We start from the raw sequence: 27,131 nt of genomic DNA, 5'->3' as shown, positions 1-27,131 counted from the left end.
TCCCTCATGCTTTGCCATGCTATTGCAGAAAGAACATCAATCATAATATTTTCTCAATATTTTTTGTTTGGAGCCTTTGGTTTTTGTTTGGTCTTCTATTTGTTAAATAATTAATTGAATGGCTTTTGGTTATGGTAATTGAAAGCTGAGAGAGAGAGGAAAAAACTAGTTGAAGAGTAAGAGAAGGTATGCCATAGATCAAACATGAAAGGATAAACAAATTGTGGGCCAGATTTTGTAAAGGTAAATTTTATGAAACTTGCATGGAAAAATATGAAACATGCATGGAAATTATTAAGGCCACACAAAATGGAGGAGAAGATTGCCAATATAAATGGAAATTTTTATGAGCAAAACAAAAAAAAAGCCCGCTTTGATTTTTTTATTAAAAAATCTAAATTAAAAATTCCTTTTCCATCTGGACTTCATTAAAATTTCTTTTAACAAAATTTAGTCAAGCACAAAGATGGCATTGCCGCCTCGCTATGTTGGTGGTCCGCAGACACAGACACAGACACAGACAACGACGACAACCAGAACCCACAAAATAATGATATATTTATTATAAACTCACATAATGCTGCTTCCAAGCTTCACCTAATTAATATGCCAATACACGTTTCCAAATAACTTGATAAGACTCCCGGGTAAGTCTGTAATTATTTGCTTTGGCTTTTTTGAAAAAAGAAAAAAAAAAAACAAAAAAATCTCGGACAAAGAATAACAAAAAGTCCCTTTTGTCTGGCCGAGTCAACAAACAAAATCCCACTCTTGGAGGAACTTCTTCGTTCGATTTCCATGATTCTTCCCACAACCACTTGAGTTCCAACACAGCGGTGGTCTCTATTCTCATAGAATGATTTACTCCAGGCCACAGAATAGGGTAATAGGAAGCGGTACCACTCATAGAATTTACTGTTTGTTTTCATTTTCTCTTGTCATGCCCCGATCCAATTGAAAATATGGTCGTTTATCTATTATCACGACTTGATGGGGGTAATTGAATTACCACATATGACTTTTTTCTAAACTCTTGGACTTGTTGGGGCCATCAACAATTAAAATGCAAATTTGAGGACATGAAAAAAAATAATGTTTTGTGTGTCTAAATAGCTCTTGTTGTTTTGAATTTCTACTCGAAAAAAAAAAAAAACAGAAGTATGGGAAAATTATAAATTATTTATCCCCCCATTGATATAATATGAATAAATAGCCATTTTGAAAATCGAATTATTCGTATAATTTTATTTTGAAAACCGCGTTATGAGTTAAGTTTTGTTATGGAAATCCTATTATACATTTAGTTATCCTGTACAATCCGTGTTTTTCCTTCAGTTTCCTTATGAAAACAAGGATATTCTTGAAGAATTCTTCCTAATAGTTTTTTTTTTTTTATAAAAACCACGGCATCCGATAAATTTTGATATTAAAACCACATTATCAGTCCGAATGCTTAATGAAATACATTTTTTTTTAAGTCAGAATTGTCAGTAAAATCTGATATTATTCAATCCCTTTTGTGCGAAGAAACGCGTCAGGTTGATTACAATTTGTCATAGAATAATTAATAAATTCATGCTCATCTATACAGGGTGAAATAGAAAAAACTGCAACAAAGTCAAACGCCATAATTTTTACATTTTTTTTAAATTTTATTGAATGAAAGCAAAAAATGTCGGAAATAGCACCAATTTTTTGAATAAGTTTAGATTTGTTCGAATTGGCGGAATTTTGGCCCATTTCCGGCGAAGCACTTTCTTGAGGTGATCGACACTTTGGTATTTTTTAGTGCCAACCTTGCTTTCCAAACTACTCCAGACACAATAGTCCAACGGAATGGTGTCCGGAGATTTTGGTGGCCATTGTGCGCTAGGAATGAAGCGAGGAACCTCATTTTGTAAACATTCTTGGATGGAATGTCCAAGGTCTGCCGCCAAAATGTTTGCGTGCTCAAGGCTTTAATACACCCTCCAGAATATTTTCGCAATTATATTCGGCATTACTTCTGAAGCCACGGTCGGCAATCGGCTATTATGGCGGCCCACACCATCACCATGGCCGGCGCTTCAGTTCTGGTGGGCCACCGAAGGTGCACATTTTCAGCTGACCTCTTTGGCAAGTAAACACAATCATTTTGTTTCTTTACAAACTGCTGGACAACGAATGTTTTCTCATCGAAGAAAACCAAATTCGGAAGTTCACCACTTTTGGCCGAGTGAAGCAACTCTTGAGCTCTTTTGAGTCTATTTTCTTTCTGTTACGGTGTAAGTTCTTGCACTTTTTGGAATTTCAATGGCTTTACCCCGAGCTCATTTTTCAATATTTACCGAATGGAATATTGCGATATGTTCAGCTTACGAGCCATTTTTCGAACAAGTCGCTTCATTACTTTTCGAACCATTTCTGTTGATGTTAGTGTTTTCTTAGTCCACTTCCTTGACGTCGGGCTACGCTACCAGTATCACGGTAACGAGGGAAGGTACGAGACACAAAAGAATTATTCACATTTAAATGCTGGAGTGCTCTAATGATAGCCACTAGAGGGTTTCCAGCCAAATATAAAGAAATCACACTATGACGCTTGGATTCCATCACGAATAAATGTTTTTCTGGAAAACTCTCATAAAAATGCTTTTGTACGTTTATAAACAATATAATGAGCTATCACTGGAATAAATTTAACAGCTGTCGGACGATTGGCTTAGAAATGACAGCAGTCTGAAGTTGGTTGCAGTTTTTTATCTCACCTTGTATATGTACACACAACGAGTGGCTTAGAAATGACAGCAGTCTGGAGTTGGTTGCAGTTTTTTATTTCACCCTGTATATGTACACACCCGTAACACCGGCATAATCTGAATTCTATTACAGCGAACGTTTTGTTAAACACAAAATTATGCTTAATTTAATTATTCTTCAAATCGTTTCACCCCAAACAAAAAACAAGACTTTTATGAGGTTTCTCCTCATTGTTGTGGCTTTTCGCCGAAAATTTAATTAGTCAAATCGCCGAAACAAAACACCCACACACAGAGATCGTTTTTCCATTTCACTAAATTTTATGTTTTGTTCTTCAAGCATTTTTATGATTCAATTTCATTTGGTTTCCAAGTATTTACAAGCGCTAAAACAAAATGTTTAACACACCACAAAAACCCGAAATAAAAGAAAAAAACCGGGGCGACCAATAATAAAAAATACCAAAAGGATTTACGACTAATTAAATTTTGTGCACATCAGGGGCCAAACAACAACAAAATGTCAATAAAAATGTTGATATTTTTGTTGTAATTTGTTGTTTACTAATTAATAATAATGGCTGTAGTAAATTTTAATTTTGTTATTCCATAACAGTTACTTACCGTTAACGTTGCCGACCAAGAGGTTTCACCACTTTCCGATGAGGCCGTACAGGTATAGAGGCCAGAATCGCTTAGTTGGAGATCTAAATTGGGAGATAGAGAAAAAGAGATGAAATTTATGAAAATTAGATATTGAAAATTGCGACATACAAAATTAAATTAAGATTCTTAAAAAGAATTACTAATGATAATTTTTCTATAAATATATATTAAGTGATATTTTATTTATTTATTAATTTTTTTTTTTTTTTTTTTTTTTGGAAATGTTATTCGTGATATTTATTGAGAAAACTTTATTAGTAACAAAATGTTACTAGACAAGTAAAATAGTATCAGTCGGTTTTTCCGACAGATGTATACCCCCAGCCTTGAGTCATGATTATTCAAACTGTTGACAATTTATGTGGGATGTTCCGATGCAGTTGGCCAATATTGACCAATTCGTATCTTACCTAAGACTGATATGAATATTGCAATGTGCCAGATTTGGAATATATCGAATTCTTCCTATACTTTATATGAGGTATGTCCAAATTTTTGGAAAATTTGAAAATATGCGTGAGGTATCAGATATAGCGGACAAAATGAATCCTTTTTCAAACTTTATCTAATACAGATAAAAATATTGATATGTGCAAAATTTGAAGAAAATCGACCATTTATACAGATCTTGTGTTGATAAAAATATTGAGATGTGCCAAGTCTGAATGGAATCGGATGCTAATTTTGCGCTTTATGATTTCATGGATACTCAAAATTTTGACCCTTTGTGGGGGAGATACCAGAAGGAGTACACCGATATATCCCGTCTTCACACCAAGCCTTGGGTTAATAGAAATATTGTGACGTGTGTAGTTTGAAGAGATCCGGATGCTTATTTCGGATTTTATGATCGTTTTGGTTATTCAAAGCTTTGACCCTTTGTGTGAGAGGTACCAGAATTAATGGTCGAATCTCTACCATATTTATAACAAATCTAGTGCTGATATGGAGATGTGCGAAGTCTGAAGAGAATCAGATGTTAGTTACGCGTTTTTTGAGCTTCATGGATATTAAAAATATTAACTCTTGTAGATGAGGTACCAGAAGGAGTGGACCGATATATTCCATCTTCACACCAGACCTTGGGCTAATAAAAATATTGTGATATGTGTAAATTGAAGACAGTCGGGCTTTAACATCACATTTTATAAGAGTTATAATTATTCAAAATTTTGACCCTTTGTGGGGGAGGTACTTGATGGAGTGAACCCATATTGTCCATTTTCGCACATGACCTAGCACTGATGCAAATATTAGGATTTACAAAGTTTGAGCAATATCGGATTATCCTTCCTATTACTATGTAGTAAATTAAGTACTTTGAAAATGTTAACATTTTGTGGGCGAGGTATCAGATGGAGTGGACCTATATTGCCCATCTCAGAACTAGATCTAAGTTTGATAATAATATTTCAAGTTCGATACTCCCATCGAGAGTTATCGTGCGCACCAGCCAGCCAGACGGACGAACGGACGAACGGACGGACGGACATCGCTAGATCGACTCCTAATGTTCTGAAACGGATTTGGTCCAAAGATACCTAGGTTTTAAAACTGTTATTTCGATTAGGCACGTTTTGGCCGTATCAAATGAAATATATCCTCTATAGCCATATGGCTAAAAAATTCACTGGTAACTATTCCCACTGGTGAAAATTCTCTAATAGTAAAATATCACTAGTGTCAATCTTCTCATATGTCCAATATCAAAAGTGTTACTTTTCTTACAGAATGGTAGTAAAGTTTTCTCAGAAAAATATCACTGGAAATAATTTTGTAATAGCGACATTTGTATTTTATCACTTTCCTATAAAAAATATCACAAGTTAAAATTCGTCATTGCAAAATAAGCTCTCATAATTTGCACAAAAATTTCCATTCAAACACTTTGAATTTTGATTTTTCTCCTCTCAGCCCCCTCTGTTTTCCATTCACTACTTACCATCAATCCGAAGAGAACCACCCTGAACAATGGTATAACGATTACCACTTTGTAGGGTGGTGCCATCACGATACCACTTGACGCGTGGTGTTGGATGTCCTGAAGCACGGCACGGTAACATGGCAACACTGCCCTTGGGTAGAGTTTGATTTGAAGGACCAATTTGGATGATGGGCGGTGGGGTATCATCTACAGACGTAACCTATGGCAATGATTGAAGTAAGATTTAAATTAATACAAAGAAAATGAGACAAGCTTTTTTGCAAAACCAAACCACCACACAAGCCTTCACAAGATGTGTGGGAGTGTATTGGTTTGTTATTCCCCGGTATGTGTGGTTGTATGTGTTTGTTAAAAGGATCCTGACAACCATCATCGTTGCCTTGTTAACGCCAACAACAACAACAACAACAACAACAGCGTTCTTCAGCTTACCTGTAAAAATGCTCGAATTGTTGTGGAATCGACAACACTAAAGGCCGAACAGACATAATAGCCAGCATCATCCTTTTGTACTCCGTTGATTTGGAGAGTGCCTTCGAGTGAAACATGCAAGTGTCCATATGAGTTGTTGGGAAACATAAGAGTGCTGGAACCCTCCTTGGTCCAGAACACAGAAGGTGGTGGATTGCCATCGGCCACACAGGGGAATAGGGCGACACCATTCAGGCCGACTTTTTTGTCTTGGGGCTTGACAATAAAGGTGGGTGGTGCTGGAACGAGAAGAAAAACGAGAGTAATACATTAATTAATAGTGAGGTAGATGGAGAGGCCAAGTAAGGCCAACCGCCATTTAACTTACCATGCACAGTCAATGAGGCCCGGGCACTAATCTGACCCACCGAATTGAGAGCCTCACACACATAGGTGCCCTCATCCTCGGGCACAATGTTGAAAATCTCTAAACCTTTGTCATCCGGTTGTATGCTGACACGGGAAACTGGTATATTACCCTCCTCCTTTTTCCACAAAATCTTGGGTGGTGGATCACCACCCACAGAACAATGAAAGGTTGCCGTTTGGCCAGACAGCATGGTTAAGTCTTGGGGTTTCTTCATAAAATAGGGTTTAACTGCAACGACAGAATGAAGGAGATGAAAATAAAACAAGAGCAATTAAAGTATTTTTTTTTGTTTCTGAAATTAATAAAGTTCTTTAAGCCTTGTGCCCTGGGACAAGTATATACTTTAGCTGGGTTGAAGAGTTTTTGGCTCTTGTGGTGGTCGTCGGTCGGTTGGTCGTTTTACAAAAATAGAATGACACTTGAAATGTTAATATTGCTTAAGGTAAAGTCGTAAACTTTTCCTTAACATTGTCAGCTTCTTGTTTTTAATTTTTATACAGCACTCCCCAATGGTCCAGCTAGACAGGTTATTGCTCACAGCTGGGAAAGGGATAGAAGAAAAACTCTCCCACACACATACAAAGTTTAAGGAAATAAATGAGTCTCAAGTTGTGGTCATCTAAGGGGGAAATTCCGAGCAAAGGCAAGGAGCAGCCACACAACCAGCTGCCATCCAACTCTGACCACGAGAAAAATAAGATTGCAAAAATTATACCACTAATGACTTACTAAGACTTATTGTTTTAAAATTTTTATTATGCGAAACAAAAAAGAAGACGAGAAAAAAGCCAGGAAATGTGCAGAAACTTTGCTCGTAGTTGCCTGGCGGAGTAGAAGAGAATGGGAGACAGATGCCACACATATAGTTTTCCTTAATGAAATGTTGTTGCAACAAAAGAGGGGAAGAAAACAAAGTTGAAACTATTTGTTTATGTCACCGGAACAAGTGGTCGGTCAACAGATACAATTTTTCAAGAACATTAAAACTTTGTATCCGGCTGTTGTTAACACTTCACAAACAATGCTAAAGAAAAAGAAAATTTCATTTAAAATTTGTCAAAACTTGTTGAGAAGAGATATGAGGAAAAAAATGTAAAAGTGATGTTTTGGTTTACAAAGAAAAAAAAAAAAAAAAACAAAAAATGTTGCATAATTTTGACGATGACCAAGAAAAATATCGCAGGTGATATTTTTAATGTTAGATTCATTAGTGAGTTTTTTTTTTCTTTTTCATTTACTTATAGAACAATTAAAAAAGTATCGGTCGGTTTTTCCCAACAGATGTATGCCTTCAGCCAATGTCCGATTATTTAAAAATATTTTGACTTCTGTTACTATTATACACGTAATGTACCAGATACAGTCGACTGGAGTATTCCATTTTCATGCTTTATCTAATACAGATACAAATATTGGTGTGGCCGAAATTATAAGAAAATCGAAATTTTTCATATTCATCTCAGGATTCTGGTTGAGAGACATATATTTAGATATAGCAAGTTGTAAAGAATCGCTGAGTGGTTTCGCAATTTATGACAGATAAAAGTATTGAGAATTGTGACCCTTTGTGGGTGAGCTACCAGAAGGGGTTCGCAGATATATAGCATCTGCACAACAGATCTTGCGTTAACAAAAATGTTTGTATGTGTGAAATTTGAGGAGAGTTGGATGCTTATTTCGCTTGGTTTTTAAAATCTTGAACCCTATGTGGGGCAGGTAGCAAAATAAATAGTCCGATCTCTCCAATCTTTATAACAGATCTTGTGTTGATGGAAACATTGCGATGTACCAAGTCTGGAATGGAATCGGATGTTGATTTCGCTTTTTATGAGCATTATGGATATACAAAATTTTGAGCCTTTGTGGGGTGGTATCCCATCTTCCCAGATCTTGTGTTAGCAAAAATGTTTGTATGTATTAAATATATAGAGAACCTGATGATTATTTCGGATTTTGTAAATGTTTTGGTCATTCAAATCTTTGACTCTTTGCAGGGTACGAACCAGAGAATGGTCCGCTCTTTACCGTCTTTATAACAGATCCTGTGTTGATAGAAATATTCAGACGTGCCAAGTCTAAATGGAATCGAATGTTAATTTCGCGTCTTATGAGCTCAATGGATATTCGAAATTTCGACCTTTTGTGGGGGAGGTACCAGAATGAGTGGACCGCTATATTCCGTCTTACTACCAGATCTTGGGTTCATAAAAATAGTAGGATGTGTGAAATCTGAAGACAATCGGAATCTTACATCACATTTTATAAGCGTTGTAATTATTCAAAATTTTGACCCTTTTTGGGGGAGGTACTTGATAGAGAGGACCGATATTGTCCATTTCCGCACCAGACCTGGCACTGACGTATATATTAGGATTTGCAAAGTTGGAGCAAAATTGGATTGTCGTGTTTCTTTTTGTGCAGAAAATATATTTTTTCTGAAAATTTCAATCATTTATGGGGGACCTACCAGAAGGAGTGGACCGATATATTCCATCTTAACACCAGACCTTGGGTTAATAAAAATATTGGGATAGTTGAAATTTGAAGTCAATGGGACTGTTACATGACATTTTATAAGCGTTGTAATTATTAAAAATTTGGACACTTTTTGGGGGAGGTACTTGATGGAGTGGACAGATATTTTCTAAAACCGTTATTTCGACTAGGCACGTTTTCACCGTATCAAATGGTATATACCCTCCCTAGCCATATGGCCGAGGGTATAAAAATATCCATGGTGATAATTTTCCTATAGAAAAATATTATTGAGGATAATTTTCTTACAGAAAATATCACTTGTGATAATTTTCTTATAGATACTATCATATAAATATCACTGATGAAGAAATATCACTGGCGATGAGTTTCTCATAGAAAAATGTCACTGGTGATAATTTTCTCATAGAAAAATATCACCGGTGATAATTTTCTCATAGAAAAATATCACTGGTGATAATTTGCTCATAGAAAAATATCACTGGTGATAATTTTCTCATAGAAAAATATCACTGGTGATAATTTTCTCATAGAAAAATATCACTGGTGATAATTTTCTCATAGAAAAATATAACTGGTGATAATTTTCTAATAGAAAAATTTAACTGGTGATAATTTTCTCATAGAAAAATATCACTGGTGATAATTTTCTCATAGAAAAATATCACTGGTGATAATTTTCTCATAAAAAAATATCACTGGTGATAATTTGCTCATAGAAAAATATCACTGGTGATAATTTTCTCATAGAAAAATATCACTGGTGATAATTTTCTAATAGAAAAATATAACTGGTGATAATTTTCTAATAGAAAAATATAACTGGTGATAATTTTCTAATAGAAAAATATCACTGGTAAAAAATTTCTCATAGAAAAATATCATTGGTGATAATTTTCTCATAGAAAAATATCATTGGTGATAATTTTCTCATAGTAAAATATCACTGGTGATAATTTTCTCATAGAAAAATATAACTGGTGATAATTTTCTCATGGAAAAATATGACTGGTGATAATTTTCTCATGGAAAAATATGACTGGTGATAATTTTCTAATAGAAAAATATCAGTGATAGAAAAATATCAGTTTAGAAAATTTTAATTTTCCGCATTAAAAGATACAACTTTATCACAAAAAATATCGCTAATGACAATTTTATAATGTGACTGGTGATAACTTTCTCCTATTTTATTTCTATATTCCCTTAAATTTAAACCACCCATTATTTTGTTTGTTATTCTTCTCCTTGTTATTGTTTATTGTTTATTTTCTGTTCATGCAAAATCTGTTTAAATCAAACAATTTTATTGCATAAATAAACCACCATAAAAGGAGAAACAACACAATACACATAAAACCTCTGGAAAAACTGACATATTCGTAATTGAACAAACAAAAAACATGTACTATGGATATTATATACCCCAAACGCCTGAAAGAAAGAAAAGTGAAATATCTTTTGTTTTTGTTAAGATTTTTCCACACCCATGGCGCTTAAAGTTTTCCATTTCATTTGTTGTTGTCGTCGTCATCGTCGTCGCAAGTGATAACATTTTTCCCAATGTCTTTTTAAATGGCAACGCCGTGGTACAAACGAGTACCACAACAAGATATCGTCAACATATCACTCACTGAGTCTTTTATTATGCTCTGTGGTAACAAGATGAAGGAGAAAGACGGAGGGGATAAAGCCAAAAAAATATTGGAAATATCCAAGGAAAACGTATCACAAATATTTGTATAAAATTCCCCTGATGGCGCCAAACTTTCAACTCTTCCTTTTTTTGGAGCAATGATGCACCACCACCAGCATAACCACTTGAAATGGATGCGACGACTCTTTGAATGCATGGAGTTATGCGATACATTGCAAAGATGGCTGGCTAGATATCCAACAGTGTAAACTTATATAAATATACCATGAGCATATGGAGAGCGACCGAACGGGGTGTATGTGAGCATGTTGCGTATGGTATTTTCCTGTTGATGACGATGGTGATATGTTGATGTCGATTTTTAAGATTTGTTGTGGTTGTTTATTTTTTGTAGTTGTTTTGGATTTTTAAGTTTCCTTGCGATGTAAACAGAGAGTTCATATTTGAGAAAATGTGGAAAGTGTTACATCTGTTAGGAAAATCAGGAGCGCAACACAGTGTCACCATTCCAAAGAGAAGGCCAATTTCGAAGAACGTTAAAGAAGGTTTAAATGTCGAATTCGAAAATTGATTGTTATCGCTTATCTCTCGGTCTTTCCCATAGTAAAATTTTATTTCCCTAGATATTAATTTAAATTCTTTACGATTATTAGACAAATACAACGATAAACTCAATAGGGGAAGGGAAAAATCTATGGTTGAGATTGGTAAATTGCCATAAAAGATATCCAATGCACATTTGCATTTTACCAACTCAGCAAGATATAGAGGGATAGCACGAGAGAGTTAATATACTTTTATTGCCACAAGGAAATAATTTGGTGACATTTGGATTGTTTAACAGTTCGTGGTATTGCAATTTTACTCTATTTTGGTTTCGAAATTCGCCATAACTGTTTATTCACTTGACTTTTTTGTTTGCCCGTAATGTTGAATATTTGTCTTTAAGTTCTATATGCTGATGCCGCGCCAGCAAGCAAATGTAAAATATAGAGAAAACGTGCGAAATCCAGCTGTGCTTCTTTTCTTTGGGTTGTTGTCTAAAATTGTTTCTCTTCTTTTGTTTGTTTTCGTTCTTTTTTCCTTTGAGTATTTTTTTTTTCTTTTTTTTTTTTTTTTTGCTAGTTATGGTTTTGATTTTTATTTGACTGTTCAGTTGATTTTCCTATCAACTTGATGGGAAATTCCATTGTATGTTTGCCGAGGAAAAGAAGAAGAAACCACCAGCACTGCACTGTGCAAATATGTGCACAAAGTGCACCATACTTGTTAGGCGAAGAGTCTGCACTTTTTGTTAACCTCAAATTTTCGGTAGTTAAATTTTATGTGAGTTCTGACATTGTATGGGAATTGTTTGGAAATAGTCTTTATTATGGGTAATTTTAAGTAATTTTTAGCTGGTTTATTCTCCTGATCGCCAATTAGTTTTAATTAAAGAAATTTTTTTTCTTTTTTTAAATCCTAAAATTATTCAACGTTTTTGAAGTAGTAGTAGTAAATTCAAAGAAAAGCCTATATTGTTTAAGGGAAAATCTGTAACTATCCTAAAAGTATGCAAAGTTTTTGAATTGAGATAATATGTCTATGTTACAGAAGCACTATTTAACAACGTAATATTCTCTTTGAGAGAATAAAAATAAAACTTCTAGATGAGGATCACAGTATGTCTTTCATGACCCCTAGACTATCGAAATACCGGTCCCAAAGAAGAGAAGCTTTAATATATATGTATATATATATATATATATATATATATATATATATATATATATATATATATATATATATATATATATATATATATATATATATATATATTTTTTTTTTTTTTTGAATTCCATCTTTTTTCTAAGAAAACTGTCTTCAATTTTACATTTCAAAAATTTCACAGTTTAAAACTTGTCCATTAAATATTTGTTTAAAATCTTTTTAGTATTTTTTTGCACTTTTATCCTTAGTAAAAGGCTGAACATATCATAGGAGAACACAAATTCTTCTTAGGGAAGAGATTTACTTATGATCCTCTCGGAGATAAACACAAAGATTTCTTGTAGAAGAGCAGTAGGTTCTCTCGAAAAAGAGTATAACAATTTTTCGAAGAAGAGCAGAAGGTATTATTGGAGAAAATATGCCTTCTCAGAGAAGAGTTCATTGTCTTTAAGAGATCTCAAAGTGTTCTCGGAGGAGAGCTCATTATATCCTCAGGAAAAATAGAAGCTCGTAAGCCGGAAGAGAAAAAGGTATTATCAGAGAAGAGCCGATGGTCTTCTCGGAAAAGAGCAAAAGTTCTACTCGGATAAGGGCAGAAACTCTTCCCGGAAAAGGGCAGAAGTTTTTTTTCTGAAAAAAAAAAACAGAAGGTCTTCTTATGTTGACGACCACGACTTCTCGGATTACAGCAAAAAAAGTGAGTTTCACACAGAAGAGCTGAAGCAGGTCTTCTCACATAGAAGAGTTGAAGCAGGTCTTCTCATATAGAAGAGCTGAAGCAGGTCTTCTCACATAGAAGAGCTGAAGCAGGTCTTCTCACATAGAAGAACTGAAGCAGGTCTTCTCATATCGAAGAGTGGAATAAATTTTTCTCATATAGATCTCTTCTTCAAAGAAGAGTCTTCTCACACAAAAGAGCTGAAAGATATATAGAAAGGCAAGAGGATACATTTTTTAGAAAAACACTTGAATGTCTTTTCATGTAGATGAGCAGTAGAAGAGCATTAATATGCCTTCTCATATAGAAGAGAATTGGAAGGACTAGAAGGTCTTCTCATTTAGAACACTGGAAGATCTTCTTATGTAGAAATGTATCTTTTAGAGAGAAAAAATATTTCTACAAGAAATCGTAACATTTTACCAGAATAAACATGTGTCTATTACTAGTCTTTTCTTTTAGAAGAACCTATTTCCACAATGCTATTACATTTTCCCGCTAAAGATACGCACCACCCGAGAAAAATTCATAAAAAATGGTAGCACTATTTTTTTCCTTTCATTCTCGTCAGCGTATTCGCAAATCACAAATACCTCAGCCACCAATCAATCACTTACATATATCACTCCCCTCAATCTCATATATCTCTCCCACTGAAATCATAAATGTTAACAGCTTCCGTTAACCACCTTCCCGTGCGTTTACATGTGTCAGCAAATGACCGGTAGGTTGGTTGCCCACCACTACCTACCATCAAATCATAATGGTCAATACGTCAACCACTCAAGTCAATTGACCCATCTTTGTAAACATATCACGTTCGACACAACTTGAACTTGTACTTGTGCGAGTATTTCCGAGAAGTATCATTCATATTTTGGGGCAAGTCAAAATATTCCCTAAACGTTAGGTTAGCTCTTGTGGCGTTCAATCAAAACGAGATGGGTACACATACATGTGGGCATGTGTGTGTGTGTGCGAGAAAACAACTTACCTTCTACAATTAGTTTAGCATAACTGGACTCTCGGGTACCGACAATATTTTGAGCGATACACTTATAGTTGCCTTCGTCAATTGGTTCAACGTTGCTTATCAATAAATTGCCACCATCGACAATGCGTATACGTGACGTGGTTCCATAAGATTTCGTCTTTAAATCGTCCAAAGGAACGCCATCCTGTGAAACGAAAGAAGAGGCAAATAGAGGAGAAAAAAGAGAAAAAAAAAAAAAAGATAAACATAAGCAGATGGTTTAGGGTTATCGTATACGAAAAGAAATTGTTTTATCTTTTATGGCATACATGTTTATAAATATGTATTTGTAGTGCGAGTGTGTGTGGGTAAATATTGACGTTATGCTTGTTTTTGGTATGCTACACTTACGAGAGTTATAAAATTTCATATTTCAAAAGTCATGCATCATAAGTATTCAGAATTGGATTTTACAAAAATAAAAAGGGATTGAGAAACAAATAGCTGGTGTATTTGCAAATCAAGTTAGATGTTCTGGGGTAAAGCTTTGGGAATTATTCAAAAAACACAATATTTTTACACAAACAAATATTTATATTTTTTTATATAAAACGTAATGATTCTCTTTGTTATCATGAAAGAGTAAAAAATTTTCACAAAGAGGACAAAGAGGCCATCGTCTAGATAGCCTCAGGGCCAAGTTATTAAAGTTTATTGAGTCGTCTCATATAATATTCAAGATGACATTCAAAATTTATGAAAAGATCTACAGACCCATATGATTTCATTAAGACATATTTTCTGATGCAACAAAAAGGTTATCTGTGATAACCCCAAAGGATTTCTGAGTGAAAATATATAGGTCGTATATAAAAGGACCCAAAATACGTGGGAAGCCAAATGAAATTCTATGGAAAGGGTCGTAGGGGTTCCCTAAGGAAGTCAAATTGTCTTCAACGAGAGGAAAAGTGGGATTTCTTAGAACGGGTGGGTCTAATGGGCTTCTATGAGAAGAAGTGTGGTATTCTGTAAAAAGCCGATACCGATAATATCACCCTCTCTTCCATTCGTAATTTTCGAATTTTATAAAAAAAACAAAGTTATTCTGAATTGTTTTAAGTCTATGTCCACCTGTGCCTTTTTTTCTAAATTCGAAAATAAAAAGTAGCGATAATATTCGCAAAAAATCGAAAAGAATTGCAAGCTCCGAATTTCGAAAAACATGACATGTTATGCTGAATTGTATTCCGTGGAAATTTTTTCGATATCATCCAAGATTTTCGAAAATATAGCAATTTTTGAATAAATGGTAGAAATGCAATTTTAGAATTTCGAAAAATATGAAAGTTCTGCCAAGTTGAGGGAATTTATGGTCATTCGGGCCGCCTAAATCTTTCGATATTTTTTACTATTTTCGATGCAAGTCTATTTTCGAAAATATGCCAAAACTCCAATTTCTAAACTTTTGCCGTTAAAGTTTTCAAGATATGCCAATTTTGAGAAAAATAAGTATTTTTTTTAGAAAAAGTCGAAATTGATTTTTGTTTTTTTTTCCAAGCTCCAAAATTGAAATTCAGGTATTTAAAAAAATAGCTTTCAATATCTCTGTAATTTTTTGAAAAATAATCAGTATAACTTTCTTTTTTTTGGAAATTCGCAGACATTGTATCCAAATACCATATTCATTTGGATCGGAATTTTATTCATTTCCCCTATTAATTTTTGAATTTTTTCCCGTTGTTTTTTACACTTCAGCATCCCAAACATGACATAACCATGCCATATTAAGTCTGCTTTGTTCAAAAGTGAAGCAACATACAATTGGAATATTATTCAAATTCCATTCCATTTTGTATTTTCGCCATTTGTTGGAAATAAATTTTGCATGACATTTCCATTTGGCTAACGTCCATCCCTTTTCGCTCAACCTTCTTCTTATCATGGCACTTGCTGGTGGCACAGGTGTCGTTAACAAAAATCTATACATACGTATAGAATTTTATTGCATATTTTGCGGGAGAAGGAGAGAGGGAGCAAAACATAAATAAAGTAAAGTATATTTGAAACATTTTTGGAACAAATATTAAATTTATTGTCGGATTCTACACAAATATAAGGAAAAATGCTTTCTCTTTAAATCCTTTCAATGGTAGTCTTATGCTCCTGAAGATATGCAATATTTTGTGTGATTTGATTGAGCTTTACGATTCATACCAAGTATCATAGATGGTATATTTCACTTCCTGGTGAATGTGAATATTTTATGCATGATTTGAATATGCGTTGGCTGCAATGGGAAATCATGCATCCCATTTAGTTGGTGAAAAAGGGATAATGTGTGCACCATAAGAATAAACTGCTATTGTTTTTACATACCTATGTACTCTCCACACACACATTTACAAATATATACTTAATAATGTCTCATATATGTGATATTACAAAATGGCATTTCAGGAAACCCAAAGATGTTAGGGCACAAACTTACCTTCATCCATATTAATGTTGGCTCCGGAATACCTTTTGGTGGCCCACATTCCAACAATGCTGTTTCTCCTTTGGCCACACGTGTATCCTTTGGCTGTGGGCGAAAGTCATCACGCAAAACTGTAACGACACACAGAGAGAGGGGGAAACAAAGAGAAAGCATGAGTAAAAAAAAACCTGAGCGGAAAATATTTAAATAAAAAATGTCATAAATGAAATCTCACAGGGCGCTCCAGGGAGGACCGCGAGAACGAGACATAGAAGGCAAACAAAATGTAAAACGACTATTATTTCTCATACATATCTCCAGCAGATGTTTGGAAAATTTAGTTTTTTTTTCTCCACCACATAAAATTGAAAGGAGAAATTATGCTAGCTAATGCTGTTGGATATTTTCCAAAAAAAGGCAAATAAACGACCACCACCGCAGCAGCAGCGTCATCTGGTGGCTGCCTAGTTTGCTTTTTCGTTTTCTTGCTTTTAAATCATTTGTTTGAAATTTAAAATATGAAATGCCGGCTTGAGAAAAACAAATGTTATGACGTTATTTTTTGTGTGGAACAAATTGCCCCCAAAAGTAGGCCACAAAAGCAAACAAATAAAAAGCAAATGCATGATACACTGCTAGGCATTTAATTTGTTGCTTGGCTAGTTGACCTAAATGTATGCTACAATATATGGTTTTTTGTATCAACATTGCTTAGTCTTTGATGAGAGTAAAATGGAAAAAATAATTAACGTTCAGCCTCAACATATGTTGCAAAGATGTTTTATTTTTTACTAATTAACCTAGAAGTAGGCTATGAGAAAAATGGATATTATTTAAATAACCAAAATAGTGACGAGGCATATAAACTAGATTAATTTTTTGACTACTGAAATCTTTTATTCCAAATATTTCCTCTCAAAAATCAGTTTCTCTGCTCTCTTAATTTCTCTACTTAAACATTAGCATAACAAACTATACAGCAATAAATTTTTGCAATTATTTTAATGAGTATGGTAAAGAAACACCACCACTTGCTTTATTATAAAGCAAAATGCCAAGCGCTTTTGGAAATTCCAAAAGCAAAGGAACGAGTAACAGCAAAAATTCCCCCAAAAATTATGCATTGCCAAAGTTCGTGGCACAGCTGATATATACATTAATTTGGAAAATATTTTAAAACTATGCATATTCATTCATTAGTAAAATTATGCTAACCTCAAATTTGCACATGGCTGAGCATTAGAAATTACTAGGTGGTTGAGTCAGTAGCTGCTGAATAAATGTTAGGAAAATGAGTGAATGAATTTTCTAAATCCAAAATGAAGGCATGAAGAAAAATGTTTGGTTTTAGCTTTTGATTTTTGATAGATAGCTCGTTTGAGTGAAATCATAAGCCTTGACATAGGAACATTCTATTTAAGCCTAAAAATATGCAAATCACATTGTACATTATTAAAATGGTCTTTAATGTGGTACAGAAAATGAAAATGGAAATGAGCCGAGAAATGTTTTATATAATTTAATCAAAATGTTTAAAATTTTAATTGAGAGGAAACGACAAGGATAACTGAAAATATGTGGAAAATCTTTTCGACAACGAGATTTTCAATATAAAATCGAGACAGACTTAGCTTTTCTTTGTAAAATTGGGTCCAAAAAATTGTCGATATAATTGATAATGAAAAATACTGAACATGTGGAGGGGAAATAGGGAAACTTCTTATCGAAATAAAAAAAAAATAATAAAAAAAATTTGTCGACAACTAGTTATTATTTAAATATTGTTTCCGACAAGAAGATATTTTCTATAGAAAATATTGTTGATTATAATATTTCCTATAGAAAATATTGTTATCGATAACAATAATTCCTATATAAAATATTGTTATCGATAACAATAATTCCTATATAAAATATTGTTATCGATAACAATAATTCCTATAGAAAATATTGTCGATAAGAATATTTCCTATAGAGAATATTGTCGACAAGAATATTTCCTATAGTAAAATATTGTCGATAACACTATTTTCTATGGAAAATATTATGGATACCAATATTTTCTATGGAAAATATTATCGATTATAATATTTTGTATATATTGTCGATAACTATATTTCCTACAGAAAATACAGTCGATAATTATATTTCCTATAGAAAATATTGTCGATAAGGATGTTTCCTATAGAAAATATTGTTAATAACAATGTTTCCTATAGAAAATATTGTCGATAACAATATTTTCCATAGAAATTATTATAATCGATAATATTTTCCATAGAAACTATTGTCGATAACAATATTTTCTATGGAAACAATTGTCGATAACAATATTTTCTATGGAAACAATTGTCGATAACTATATTTCCCATAGAAAATATTGTCGATAACAATGTTTCATATAGAAAATATTGTCGATAACAATGTTTCATATAGAAAATATAGCCGATAACAATGTTTCCTATAGAAACTATTGTCGATAACAACGTTTCCTATAGAAAATATTGTCGATAATATTTTGCATAGAAAATATTGTTATCGATAATATTTTTCATTAAAACTATTGTCGATAACAATATTTTCTATAAAAAATATTCTCGATAACAATATTTTCTAAAAAAATATTCTCGATAACAATCTGTCCTATAGAAAATATTGTCGATAACAATATTTTCTATGGAATATATTGTCGATAACAATATTTTCTATGGAAAAAATTGTCGATAACAATATTTCATATGGAAAATGTTGTCGATAGCAATGTTTTCTAAAGAAAATATTTCCTATAGCAAAGTTTTCTGTAGAAAATATTTCCGATAACAATGTTTTCTATAGAAAATATTTCCGATAACAATGTTTTCTATAGAAAATATTTCCGATAACAATGTTTTCTATAGAAAATATTTCCGATAACAGTGTTTTCTATAGAAAATATTTCCGATAACAATGTTTTCTATAGAAAATATTTCCGATAACAATGTTGTCTATAAAAAATATTTCCTATAACAAAGTTTTCTATAGAAAATATTTCCGATTACAATGTTTTCTATGGAACATATATCCGATAACAATGTTTTAATGAAAATATATCCGATATAGGAAATGTTATCGATAATTACACTTTTTATTGCAAATACGACCAAAAATAACATTCTCCGCGAAAAGGTTATCGACAAGAACATTTTCTTTATAAAATCGTATTGACAACATTATTTGTTAGAGAATTTCTATTTTCCTTAATTTTATTTTCTAAAATCCCAAAGCAGCATGTGACACTTGGCAGCCTGTTCTTCATAGCCATATCGATTCCATGTGTGGAGTTTTCCATTCCACATCACTAAAACATGAATAAGAATGAAACTTACACCAGCACCTCGTGTCATTTTAAAATTAGCCCTGCACACGTCTGGATATTAGCTCTTAAGTTATGACTTCTTACAGAAAAAAAACACATGTTTCTTGCCCCCTAAGAGAAGAATCCATAATTTTAGATATTTGTTCTCGGTAAAAGAAAAACAACAACTACAAAAAAGAAAAACAGTAAGACAGACAGAACAGACAAAAATATGTACCTTCAACAAATGTTCAATTGAAGAAGCAGACGAAAGCAATGTGAAGGAAGACATAAAAATCGTATTTGAAAACACAACATCACATCAACAGAGATGTAAAAAAGATGGATGACAATTTCAATAAAGATAATAATGAAGATATGCATAATGATCATTATCCTCCTAACACACCCCCATTGTCTTCTTTCACTAGCACCAACAGAATATTTTTTTATAGTGGAGTTTAAAACAACAGTGGATTAAAGTCTAGGGCACCACACTATAAAGTTGTAGGAGACAATGATGCTGCGGATGCTGGTATTGCCTCTGAAGAGGTTTTGCTTTTGTTGTTGTTGTTATTTTTATGATTATTTTTTTCCAAGTTCTATTTGTGTAGATTTTGCCCCGATGCCTGAAGAAGAATAACATTCACATTTTTTTCCTGGGGTAAAACAATGATGCCGTTGCTGATGACTGTGGTGGCTCTGACTGGATTGTGCTTGGCTGTTGCTGCTGCCTGGCTGGTGTTTATTTTTTAGCGGTGGTGGAATCGTCACTATCACCGCCGCTGATTGATAACACTGCGGGCGGTCGTTTGTAGTGATATTGTTTGTTGTTATTGTTGTCTTACTTCTTGCATTCACAATAAAGCATACGAGGTCTTCGTGGAATTTATTATGGGAGTGCGGAAGATGGGAGATTCCTTAAATAATATTTTTTTTAAAGACTATGATATTATTCGTAAAACTTTCTTTATGGAATATCCGATTATCAATTGTATTTCAGAAAAATCGGATCGTAAAAAAATTCAAAGAAACCAAGTAAAATAGTATCAGTCGGTTTTGCCGACATATTTATACCCCAGCCTTTAGTTATTATTATTCAAATTGTTGACCCGTTATGGGCGAGGTTATAAATTATTATATATTACAACATGCCAGATTTGAACTATATGAGATATGTGCAAATTTTTGGAAAATGTGAAAATATACGTGAGGTAACAAATATAGCGGACCAAAGTATTTCATTTTCTTACTTCATCTAAATCGAACATTTATATCCAATTTTATGCGAAATCATAAACTCCGATGAATGACATATTCATATCAGACTTCTGGTTAAGAAAAATATTTGGATATAGCAAGTTGTAAAGAATCGCCGACTTCGCAAGTTATGACAAATATAAGTATTAGAAATTGTGACCCTTTGTGGTTGAGGTACCAAAAGAGGTTGGCAGATATATATCATCTTCACAACAGATCTTACGTTAGCAAAAATATTTGGATGTGTGAAATTTGAACCCTATGTGGGAGAGGTAGCCCGATCTACACCATCATTATAACAGATCTTGTGTTGATGGAAATATTGAGATGTACCAAGTCTAGATGGAATCCGATGCTATATTCGCGTTTTATGAGTTTCACGGATATTCAAAGATTTAAGCCTTTGTGGGGGATGTACCAGAAGGAGTGGACCGATATATTCCGTCTTCACATCAGATCTTGGGTTAACACAAATATTGTGATGTGTCTAATTTGAAGAGAGTTGGATAGTTATTTCGGATTTTATGATCGTTTTGGTTTTTCAAATCTTCGTCCCTTTAGGAATAGGTACCAGAAGGAATGTTCCGATCTCTACCGTCTTTATAACAGATCTTGCGTTGATTGGAGTATTGAGATGTGCCAAGTCTGAATGGAATCGAATGTTAAGTTCGTGTTTTATGAGCATAATAAATATTCAAAATTTTGACCCTTTGTGGGGGAGGTACCAGAAGGACTGATGTATTCCATCTTCACACCTGACAAAGAAATTAATAAAAATATTGTGATGTGTGCAATTTGAAGACCATCGAATACTTACATCACATTTTATAAAAGTTGTAATTATTCAAAATTTTGAGCCTTTGTGGGGAAGGTACTTGATGGGATGAACCGATCATGTCAATTTTCGCGCCTCACCTAGAACTTATGCAAATAATAGGATTCGCAAAGTTGGAGCACAATCGGACTATCCTTTCTCTTTCTGTGCAGTAAATTATTTTCTTCGAAAACGTTGAAATTTTGTGCGGGAGGTATCAGAAGGAGTGGACCGATATTGCCCACCTCCGAACTCGATCTAAATTTGACAATAATATTACCAAGTTTGGATCAAATCGAATACTCCCTTCAAGAATTATTGTGCACACCAGCCAGACAGACAGACGGACATCGCTAAACCGAACCCAAATATCCTGAAACGGATTTGGTCCAAAGAGACCTCAGGACTATGGACCTCATTTTGGCCGTATCAAATGATGTAACCCTCTCTAGCCATATGGCTGAGGGTATAGAAATGTTTACGGGACCATAGAAAAATTAGATATCGATGACAACTTCTAGAGAAAATTTAGTTATTCATTACTTATCTCTAGAAATTATTGATATCGATAACATTACCTATGGGAGTATTTTTTTTTAATTTCTTCTTTGGAAAACCTTCTTGATATGATCAAAACCTCGAAAAAAAAACTTCTAATGAAAATCTTATTTTCGATTATATTTTTATAAAAAAATATTTTTCTTCGGTGATATTTTTTTATTTTTTAAGAAATCTATTTTTTCTGGTTTTATTTTGTATTTTTTTTTTCTTACTTTTTTATTTTATTTTTCTTTACTTATACTTTTGCCATGGATTATCCCATAAACATCTCAATTTAGCGTGAAAGTTCAATTGTGTTGCCCATAACCGCCAATGAATGTATATTTTTATTGCAGGCGTGTAAGTTAAACAATTTTAAGTGTTTTTTTTTTTCTCAATTCCATTCTAACGCTTCAACTAGCACTCAATTATATTGAAGATATTTATTATTTCCGTTACTAAAAAGTCATCATCATCATCAGCACAAATAGAAAAAATATTGAAAACTATGTAAATGTAAGTATCATCCACTTAAAAATATTAAACTTAATATTATTTCCAGGGAACTTTAAGCATTGCGACCGTTTGAAAACTCCTCAATTTCCCTCAACAAAACAATGTCTTCGGTGCAGGAGGTCCATAAATTTTTAATAGATTTTCCTTTGGGGTCATAAATTATTGTGTGGTGGTGTGCTATGCTTTGTCTTAGCCTGCATTCTATTGCAATTGGATTTCTTTGCGCCATGCATTTTTTTCGGGGTGTCATTTTCCAGACCGTTTTTAGCCTGACAATGACAGCGCGAATAACGCGCCAACCAGCAGGCCATAATTTATATTGACACATTTTCCATAAGTTTTGCAGTTTTTCTTCTTGTTTTTGGAAAATAAAGGGGGTCTTAGTTTTGCCGCTTAGTTTTGCAGCTAAAAACAACATTGTTTTAAAGTGCAGCAATGAAAAAAAAAATCAATTCAATTCAATTGTTTTATAGAAAATAAACATTTGCGAATAGCTTTAAGACAGTTTTTCCGAATATAATGGAAATTAAATCAACATAAAAATTTCTTAAGAAATCGTGAATTTGGTTCAACAATGTTTTCAATTTAAGAAGAAAAAAACACGAAGTGAGAACTACCCATGGAAGCAACGAAATTTTTATATAAGAAGAGAGAGAGACGAATTAAGTGAGGGTCTTTCATTAGTTTCATTTTTTGTAATGGAATATTATCTGTTTTTATTAGTGTGAAATGGGAAAATATCGGGTCATATTATATTGCCTTGAAATTTCTATGTAATTTCAAATAATAGCTTTTAATGTTTAAATATGAGTTGTCATCATTATTCTAAGTGCTCTTTTATTAAAAACCCATAAATTAATAAATATTTTCCTCCACCTCCGTAGGAGAATATATTAACCTCAGATTAATTGAGAATTCTGGGGGTTGATAATTTCTATTAACATAGGAAATATTTCAGTTAAGTGCTTATAATAAAAAAACATAATATCTTTAAAAGCTAATAATAATGATCACGTCTTAATATTTAAAAAAGCAAAGAGCAAATATTGAGAAAAATTAAAGAGAGGAAATAATGAATGGGGGAGATAAATGTAGTAATACTAAAGGACCATTTTTTTGTTATTATATACAGAGTGAGATGAAAAAACTGTAACCAACTTCAGACTGCTGTCATTTCTAAACCACTCGTCCGACAGCTTTTAAAATTATTCCAGTGACAGCTCAATATATTGTTTACAAGCATACAAAAGCACTTTGTTGAGAATTTTCCAGAAAAAAGTCATTCGTGATGGAATTCAAGCGTGATAGTGTGATTTCTTTATATTTGGCTGGAAAACCACAAGTGGCTATCGTTAGAGCACTCCAGCATTTAAATGTGAATAAATATTTTGTGTATTGTACCATGGCTCGTTACCGTGATACTGGTAGCGTAGCCCGACGTCAAGGAAGTGGACGTAACAAAACAGTAACATCGTCGCAGTGACCGAAAAATGAACCGTGAGCTGAACATATCGAAATATTCCATTCGGCTAATATTGAAAAATCAGTTCGGGGTAAAGCCATTGAAATTCCAAAAAGTGCAAGAACTTATACCGCAACAGAAAGAAAATCGACTCAAAAGAGCTAAAGAGTTGCTTCGCTTGGCTGAAAGTGGTGAACTGCCGAATTTTGTTTTCTGAGAAAAGATTCGTTGTCCAGCAGTTTGTAAACAAACAAAATGATCGTGGTGTTTACTTGCCAAAGAGGACAGCTGAAAATGTGTAACTTCGGTTGGCCACCAGAACTCAAGCGCCGGCCATGGTGGTTGTGTGAGCCGTCACAACAGCCGATGGTCGCTCTCGCTCGTATTAATCGACCATGGCATCAGAATAAATGCTGTAAATGCTCGATCTCCGCTAGTATTAATCGACCGTGACATCAGAATAAATGCCGAATATTATCGCGAAAATATTCTGGAGGGTGTATTAAAGCCCCGGCCACACAAACATTTTGGTCGCAGACCTTGGATATTCCAACAGGACTCGTACTCAGCACGCGCCACCCAAGAATGGTTGCAAAATGAGGTTCCTCGTTTCTTTTCCAGCGCAAAATCTACGGATACCAATCCGTTGGACTATTGTGTCTGAAGCAAGGTTGGCACTAAACATTACCAAAGTGTCGATCATATCAAGCAAGCGCTTCACCGGGAATGTGCCAAAATACCTTAGAGCAACATTTGGGCAGCGTGTGACGGTTTCATGGGCCGTTTAAAGACCATAACTAGTGGCAAAAGTGACCAATTCGAACAAATCTAAACTTATTCTAAAATTTGATGCTATTTCCATAATTTTTTTTTCATTAAAAAATTTTAAAAAATGTAAAAATTATGGCGTTTGACTTTGTTGCAGTTTTTATACCCTCCACCATGGGTAGGAGGGTATATTAACTTTGTCATTCCGTTTGTAACACCTCTAAATATTCGTCGTAGACCCCATAAAGTATATATATTCATAATCAGCATAAAATTCTAAGACGATTTAGCGATGTCCGTCTGTCTGTCTGTCTGTCCGTCTGTCTGTCTGTCTGTCTGTCTGTCCGTCTGTCTGTTGAAATCACGATAGAGCCCACATTATTTGACGTAGACCTTTGAAATTTGGCACAAGTGTGTGTATTGTCCCTAGGATGGTTGGTATTGGAAATGGGATATATCGGTCTACTTTTTGGTATAGCCCCCATATAACGGTACCTCCCGATATTCGGTATTTTGATTATTTTTGCCACATTTTTCCACGGATTTGTCTAAAAATTGACCTTTGTAAGTCGTAATGGATTCTAGCTTCAGTGGGGTAACATTATATGTATGGGTCCACGTTTTCATGTAGCCCCCATATAACGGTACCTCCCGTTATTCGGTATTTTGGTGATTTTTACCACATTTTTCAACGGATTTGTCTAAAAATTGACCTTTTTAAGTCATAATGGATGCTGGCTCCAGTGGGGTAACATTTTATGTATAGGTCCACGTTTTCATGTAGCCCCCATATAACGGTACCTCCCGATATTCGATAATTTGATGATTGTTGCCACATTTGTCCACGGATTTGTCTGAAAATTGGTATTTGTAGGTCATAACGGGTCCCTGTACGTGTGGCAAATCATTGTATGTATAGGTCCACGTTTTGATATAGTCCCCATAAAACGGTACCTCCCAATATTCGGTATTTTGATGATTTTTTGACACATTTTTTCAAGAATTTCTCTGAAAATTGGTAGTTGTTGATCATAATGGGTCCCAGTTCGTGTGGCGAGTCATTGAAATTATAGATCCACGTTTTGGTATAGCCCCCATATAACGGTACCTCCCGATATTCGGTAATTTGATGATTTTTGCCACATTTTTTCACGGATTTGTCTGAAAATTGGTATCTGTAGGTCATAATGGGTTCTAGCCCCTTTGGCGAAACATTGCACGTGTAGGTCCACGATATAGCCCCTTATATAACGATACCTCCCGATATTCGGCATTCTAATGGTTTTTGCCACATTTCTTCTAATTTTTCCTTTACCCTAAGGTGGAGGGTATTAAAAGTTTGGCCCGGCCGAACTTAATGTTTTTTTACTTGTTTTAATTCACCATGTATATATTCAGATGTTCCTTGTGAGATGTTCTTTAAAATGCATGAGTATGGTCCTTCAAACATTTTCTCTACAAGTCCACGGACCTTGAAGAGTGGCTTTTAAAAAAATATTCTTAAAAAATTCACTATGATAGTTCAGAAGGTTCCTTCAGTTATCCTTCTAAGTAGACACGATTATAGTTCAAATGGTCACATCCATGTAAATGTATTTATTAATTTATTATTTAATTTATTATGGAATATTTCTAGAAGGACGTCTACCCATAGAAGGTACCCAGAAGGCCCAGAATGTCTCCAGGTGCTCAATCTTAATATAAAACAACCAAAAAAGGCTCCTACTATTATTCCACCGGAGCAGACTTCTTGCAGATATTTTCTATATACAAAACCGCTATATAGTCCTCTTTGTATAAAAGAAGCCTAAAATCATGTAACCTTTAAGGCACCTGTACCAAACTCTTATTTACCCTCTATGTACCTCATTAAGGCCACCAATATGTAGCAGGTATTCTTTATTAGGTCAAAGAAAGTCTTTATTAAACGGAAGACCGCAATAAAATATTTCATGTTTAAACCCCTCGAAAGTTTTTTATATTTAGAAGGTCTCTTTCGAACTAAAGAAGTTATTCTAATTATGGAGACCCTCTCCATGACTATAAACGAAAACCTATTGACCCTAGAATAACTCTTTCAGAGCCTATCTTCCTTCCAAACAATACTCATCAGAAGGTTTTCTATTTATGGAAAACTTACTGAATTTCTCATGACCTTCAAATAATCCTCTTTGCATCCAACATCTCCAACACCCCAAGGGAATCTGTGGAACACTT

The 27,131-nt window shown here is 33.9% G+C and overlaps 1 protein-coding gene across 1 annotated transcript in view; it reads right to left on the bottom strand.

Moving 5' to 3' along the window:
- LOC131801674 (roundabout homolog 2-like) overlaps positions 1 to 27,131 on the bottom strand; it is a 310,984-nt gene that overhangs the window by 62,669 nt on the left and 221,184 nt on the right. The window contains exons 6-11 of the mRNA XM_059120600.1: positions 16,233 to 16,351; positions 13,766 to 13,949; positions 6,149 to 6,418; positions 5,782 to 6,059; positions 5,347 to 5,548; positions 3,363 to 3,445 (exon numbers count right to left, since the gene is read on the bottom strand). Of these exons, the coding sequence (XP_058976583.1) occupies positions 3,363 to 3,445; positions 5,347 to 5,548; positions 5,782 to 6,059; positions 6,149 to 6,418; positions 13,766 to 13,949; positions 16,233 to 16,351 (1,136 nt within the window). The remainder of the gene's footprint in view (positions 1 to 3,362; positions 3,446 to 5,346; positions 5,549 to 5,781; positions 6,060 to 6,148; positions 6,419 to 13,765; positions 13,950 to 16,232; positions 16,352 to 27,131) is intronic.

This window comes from Musca domestica, unplaced genomic scaffold (assembly GCF_030504385.1).
Source record: "Musca domestica strain aabys unplaced genomic scaffold, Musca_domestica.polishedcontigs.V.1.1 17, whole genome shotgun sequence".
Taxonomy (NCBI): Eukaryota; Metazoa; Arthropoda; class Insecta; order Diptera; family Muscidae; genus Musca; species Musca domestica.
This window is presented reverse-complemented; position numbering and strand designations above follow the sequence as displayed.